Consider the following 6308-nt stretch of genomic DNA (forward strand, 5'->3'; position numbering starts at 1 on the left):
TATTATAGCAACTGAGTCACTTCTGGATAGAAGAGTTGATGGGTGATGTTCCTTTGTTTATTTTCTCTTTGTGAAAACTGCAGCTGGAAGTTTATAATGTCCCTGTACTCAGTAACTGAGACTGCAGCATTCCTTCAGCAATGGGCTTTGCTTTGGTCATTATTTACTCACATAGCAGCCAGTTACTGTACACAGAAGACCACGCACTTTGCTTTGGGTGCTAAATTCCCTCAGCACTGCAGTGTCTGGTTTTTGCAAACCTAGAAACAATCTGTCTTTTCCTCGGATGTTTAAAAAACAGAAAATTAATTGAAATGAGATTAAAAAAATTCAAGCTTCCTTAAAAAAAATATCTAATTAGAATCTACCTTGCTGCTGGGGTCCACCAGCTCTTTGATAGAGTTCCTACCTTTCACTGCCAGGAACTGTCAGTTATTGCAAACAGAGCAGATTTTGCTGGCAGCCTGACATTGCATTCAGACCTTTATGATAAAGCCAGTAGGTTTTACAGTCCTTGCTGATCCACCCACACTGCTTGCACAGTCAGAACTACTTTCTGGCCTTAGTTTATCATGTTTAGACTTGAGTAATAGCAGAGCTAGTTCTGATTCCAGGGTGGGAGGAACTTCTTCCAGATGTTAGTATGCAGAAACCCAGAATTCGCAATTTAGCAATAATATTATTACAGTCTTAGCCTAGACTCCTGTCCCAGATTGGTATTCCATCCATTTTTTTCTTACCACAGGGGTCAAAAGGTTAGTTCTGCATGTAAGACCAGTCCATGCAGAACATGTTTTGCCTTGTGGGACTCCAGTTCTTTCTGAGAACACTTCAGCCTCTTGTTACAATCAGGCATCTCTTCTGCAAGCAGCCCCTTCAGGGAACACAATCAAAACACAAAACTGCTGTAGCCTTAAGCCTAGCAGTTTGTGGTTAAGTAACTCTAAGCTCTGCAAAAAAGAATGGACAAGTGCACACGAGGATGCGAGCTTCTGTAGCAAGCTTAGAAGCACTTTGGCTCCTCAAGATCCAGAGAAGATGTAGAAGTTTTCCCTCCGAGAAACTAGAGGCAAGGCTGCAAAGTGCAGGAGCCCAGCTCGCAGATGAGAACAGGCTGCTTTGAGCATTAGGATGAGGAAACAGGGAGGAGCAGCTTTCCCACCTGGTAAGCACAGCTCTTCTGTTTAATCTAATAACCAGCCCCCTGAGCGCAGCCCAGCTTCTGCATTCCAGAGTTGCAGTTCTGCATTACCTAAAGACAACACCAGCTCTGCAGGAGCTCGTGAACAAAGCACACAGCAGGTGCCTGTCTAGTCTGAAGCCACTTGCCCCTAGTACCACTCCACCTTCTAGATCACTACATGTATGGTTCTTTCCCTACAGGGAAACAAAAGTGCAGCAAAATAGTTAAAGTTTTTCATTACCAAGCTGTTCTCGTGGGAAGCCTGCAAAGGACCTGAGTGGGATGGCTGTGGTTCAGCCTTCCATTGCCACAGGGCTTCTGTATCATTCTTACCTGGCTGCTGGTTGCTCACACCTGTAGTAGTTTAGCGGTGCTTTGCAAGCACGTGGCTGAACAGACAGCCGTTAACTGAGCTATCGTGAGATACTCCGCAGATTTACTGTAAACATTCTGGAGGTCTAGTAGAAGCACACATGCACTAAAGCATGCAAGAATGATCAAATTCAGTTAGTAAGCTGCTCGTGTTTAATTTCTAAAATTCAGAGGTGGATTCCACAAGAGTGGAATGGCATGGCATGCATAGACTGCCTTTATTACTAGCATCAAGTGCCACTTTCAGTCACCAACTAGAACAAGCTTCCAACTCCATTCCATGTCCCTTTTGTGGGCCTCCCTTTCTCCATCCATACTTTACCCCCTTCTCACACGCTGCAGGGTGAAGCAGGGGAAGGAAAGCTTCCAACTAGACTAAGTTTTGCCTTGCCACAAGAATAAAAAAAAAATATAGAAGTCTGAGCAATCAGCCTGGCAGTTCTGAGCAAAGTGCTGAAGAGCCCTGGTGCTTCTGCTCCTGGCAGAAATGGACACGCAACTGAAAAATAAAGACTTTAATGTAAAGACTCTTTGGAAACAACAATGAAAAAGGGTGGGGGATTCAGGGGGAAGGGAGTAGTTGAGCTGCATTCCACTATGGTAGGTTTTTGCCTGGGAGACTTGGCTGTGCCTACACCATGACAAGGTGCACTACTTGGTTGAAAGCCCACAAAGATGTTTCACAACTATGAGAGCAGAGAGCATCAGTCTTTGTACAGAGGCCAGAAGTGACTTGCCATACAGCAAGCCATCAACAGCAAGAGAATGAGCAACCGATTTCACACCCCATTTAATACTTATCCCCACCGGGCAGCTGAGGAGCCATCACATAACCTCCAGCCCTTCTCCCTAGAACACCTCCATAAGGATTCATCAGTTCTTATGTGCAAAGCTTTGCAGAACCACTTAGTACAAGAGGAAGATGGGTTACCCATACAAACAGTGAGGCATGACACATCAGAATGGCAACTGGTATTATTCCAGTGAGATCTCTGGGGCACAGCGTAAGTCCAGCCAGAAGAGAGGAGTCCAGCCACACAGAAGTCCTCTGCTACAGTGGACGCTGCTGCTGCTGCTGCTGGTCTTGGTCTCCAGGTTGGTTTTCGGGACGATCCTCAGGGAGGGGGTTATAGTTTGGATCCTCTTCAGGTGTGTCAAATACCATCTTCCTGGCAAGGGATACATGCATTCCATCAAGCAGGCAGGTTAATAAAGTCAGCTGAAGACAAAGAAAACCCCCAGCCCTCCAAGAATGCCCTAACCCTTCACAAGGTTTGGCTGCACAGAACGTCCCAAGCCAGAAGGGACCCACAAGGATTACTGAGTTCAACTCCCAGCTCTGCACAGGAATGCCTAAAAAAAATCAAATCATACATCTAAGAGTTGTCCAAACATTTCCTGAGCGCTGGCAGGCTTGGTGCTGTGACCACTGCCCTACTGCACAAGCACTCAGCTCAACGTGCAACAACACCACCACCTCAATCTTGAGGACAGCTTTGATCACTAGCACGAAGCAGAACATGTTCTAATTCCTTAAACCACAAAAGTACTTCAGGAAAATAAAATCCTACCTGTATCTAGCACTTCCACAAGAAGGTTCCAGTTCAGCTAGCAAAACTTATGGTATCAGTAGCTGCCCCGTACACACACAGTGTGCTAAGTGCCAGTGCCTTCTGCAGCAAAGCCTTCAACTGGTGAGCACAGATGCTATAACCACACAGGTGGGTCCTGTGCGGCTTAACACAATGTAGCAGAAGCTGCAGCAAGACTAACAGCCAAAGCTGGTTACCCCACAGAGCCACAGACCAGTTTGCTATGGAAGAAACACACGTTGGGAAGCAACATGGTAAACCCAAGAATTAAAATCTGCTTTACTTACAGGAAGCTGGGAGTCAAAAGCAACTTCTTTCCTCCAGGCTGGTTGGGGAAGACATCTTCCAAGAAATAATAGATATGACCCACTGCAATCCCTGGGGAGAGATGCCACCAAGGTCAGGCTCAGCTGTGCCTCCTCTGCCTGCTGGACCAGAGCTACTGGAGCTTAAGCAGGATGAACCCCTGAGACCACCACAGCACACAGCTCCCATCAGATCCACCTGAGCTGCGTGTCAGCAGCCAGGTTGTTGGCTGTGGTCATGCTTTACACGGGCACAGGGCAGGCAGGGCAGAACCAGATGCCCAGGAGACCATGCACAGCCCAAGCATCACGCTGAGCTCACCACACCCAGCTGCTGCCTCTGGCTAAGATGCAGCAAGATACAAGGTGCTGAGCTGAGCCCCAAGCCTGGCCACACAGCAGACTCAGCCAGCTCACTTCAAGCCACCCACAACCTTAAATAAGATGAAAGCAAGACAGCTTCAGCAGAATGAAGAACACCAGGGCTGCAAAGTGCCCCTCTACCCACCAGCTCTGACTTACCCAGCAAATCAATAATGATGGAGTTGCCCAGGAGCAGGGAGAAGCCCATCAGGACCCAGGGCAAGAAAGGGGCCTGGAAGTTAAGGAGCCCAAAGAAGTTCATGCGGATGTAAGGGTTCCTGCGACTCCACACATACACCAGCATGATAGTGAAAGCCTGGCCCAGGAAAAACAGGCTGGCAAAGAGACCAAATAGCTACAAACTATGGAGTCAAGGAAAAAACCTACCTTGCACACCATCTCCAGGCAGCACAGGATGTATGCAGCCAGGGAAATTTCAGCTAACTGGTATGAAAGATGCTGCCCATGCCATCAAGTCTTTCCTGAGCTGGCTGAGATGCACCAATGTTCCCCCACATCCTATCTCCCTCCATGCACCCCAGAACAAGACACCGCATGGCACCTACAGTGACTGCTCCATAAGGTGTGTGCTACAACCAAAGAAGACCAGGGAGCTCTGGGCCTTCTCCATCAAGCAACCATCAGAAGGGCCTTTACGGTGTCAGAGCCTGTGCTCTAAGACAAGGCATTCCAAAGACATTTTATGCTTGGGAAGGAGATATTTCTCCTATTCAGACTACTTTGGTTACTATAAGACAAACCTGGGACAGGGACACATGACAGTCTCTTCAGCCATTGGCCAGGTGCAGAGACAGATGGGCTCACAGTGCCCAGCACACTGCTGGCCTGCAGACACCCTGCTCCCTGTGCTCACAGCTCAGCATCCCCCACTTCAGTTCCTTACGCTCTCTTCACACCTATTGAGCAGCCCTTCACCTCAGCCCTGCCACTGTCTTTGGCTCGGCTGGACGGCTCCTCACAGAGCTGAGCAAGAGGCTTCCCTTCATGCAGAGCTTTCAGACGCTGTCACTCTGCCCCTGGGATTAGGCAGCCCTTCCTACGCCAGGTGCATCAGCAGACATAACAAATACCAGAAGCTCTTTCTTTGGCTTGCTTCCACTCTTCCACACACATTGGCTGGGCTCAGGCCAGGCTCCGCCAACCCAGCCCAGCAGACCCTTCAGGCCCATGGGAGACAGCAGGAGTGCAGGCCCAGGGGGACAGTGAGGCTCCCTGCCTGCAGCCCATGGTGCTGGGATTCCCCAACCAGCTGATGTGGCCCACAGCCAGGTGCCTGCTACAGACAACATGCAGCAGTGTGGGACACAGCAGGCAGATGAGCCCCACGCTACTCAGAGCATCTCGGAAGAGTCCAGAGGGCCTCAGCCTGCTCAAAAGGATACTGTCATGAGAAACCCTCCAAAGAGGAACATGAAGACAAAGTCAGCTGTCCTTCCACGGAAGGAGCCTTCTTCTAGCATGCGGCAGTACCTGTACCTGAGAGCAGGAGAGAAAGGAGGAGTATAGGAAATTAACGGCTGGCTGCCTGCATCCCCAGCAAGGCCTCATGAGGAACAGCCAGCTGCAAGTACAGGAGGCAGTGAGCAGGTTTACAAGCACCAGAGCAGAATAGAAAGTCTCACGCCACTGAGGTAGCTGTGGTGCTGCTACTCATCTGCTGCAGCAGCTTCATCCTCTAGCGGGGGAACAGCTGAGCCATGAGCTGGGCCACCACCACCCACAGAACAGCCCCAGGGTGCGGCGTGACAGGGCAGTGTGGAAGGCAGGAGGAACAGGACATCACGGCTAAGCCAGAAAGGGAGCAGACAGCCTTACTGAGACCAAAGGATACAGAAATATCATGTTGAAAAAGAAACTGAATCCCAGGGGCCCAAAAAAGAGGAAGTTGGTGATCAGCCTCCATATCTGAAAGAGAAGAGAGAACAGGGGGTGGACAGGTGGCTCTCTGATCGCATGGACAGCAGCCCCGTGCACTGGGGTCAGCCCACGCACTGTGCAGCCACACCTACACATGGACCCCCACCCCACACACATTTTACGAGCCCAGATGGGAGAAGATTACTCTGTTTCAGAATGGAACAAGCACAGTTCAGCACCCAGAGCAAGTGTGACTGCTCACCCCACACCACAGCAAAGCTATCCCAGCCCCAGCACAGCTGCTAAGGACCTCACCCAGGGATGCAGGGGACGAGGTGGGGTTGATCTATGGAAAAGGGAAAGGCAGGATGGCGTATAGCAGGGGAAGGCCGGGGGCAGCGAGCTCCATGCTGCAGCAAGGCGATGCCGGGCTAGCGGGCAGCTCCTGCAGTGTTGGAGCAGCTCCTCCGGACGTGGTCAGGGCCCCGTGCCCCTGGGCAAGGCCTCACCTGGAGCTTCCTGAAGATGAGGTCGGGGTTGAAGTACAGCTGGAAGGGGGTGATGAACTCCAGCTGCTGAGAGACACAAGCAGGGCAGCTGCCACCACTGCCGCTC

The 6308-nt window shown here is 50.4% G+C and overlaps 1 protein-coding gene across 1 annotated transcript in view; it reads right to left on the minus strand.

Annotated features, from left to right (window-relative positions):
- Positions 1–1739: 1739 nt before the first annotated feature.
- The window catches only part of DERL3 (derlin 3), a 5392-nt gene continuing 823 nt past the window's right edge, over positions 1740–6308 (minus strand). Inside the window, exons 2-7 of the mRNA XM_010720381.2 lie at positions 6203–6305; positions 5668–5741; positions 5219–5312; positions 3975–4170; positions 3435–3525; positions 1740–2724 (exon numbers count right to left, since the gene is read on the minus strand). Of these exons, the coding sequence (XP_010718683.1) occupies positions 2607–2724; positions 3435–3525; positions 3975–4170; positions 5219–5312; positions 5668–5741; positions 6203–6305 (676 nt within the window). The 3' untranslated portion in view covers positions 1740–2606. The remainder of the gene's footprint in view (positions 2725–3434; positions 3526–3974; positions 4171–5218; positions 5313–5667; positions 5742–6202; positions 6306–6308) is intronic.

The sequence above is a fragment of the Meleagris gallopavo genome, chromosome 17 (genome assembly GCF_000146605.3).
Source record: "Meleagris gallopavo isolate NT-WF06-2002-E0010 breed Aviagen turkey brand Nicholas breeding stock chromosome 17, Turkey_5.1, whole genome shotgun sequence".
Lineage (NCBI taxonomy): Eukaryota > Metazoa > Chordata > Aves > Galliformes > Phasianidae > Meleagris > Meleagris gallopavo.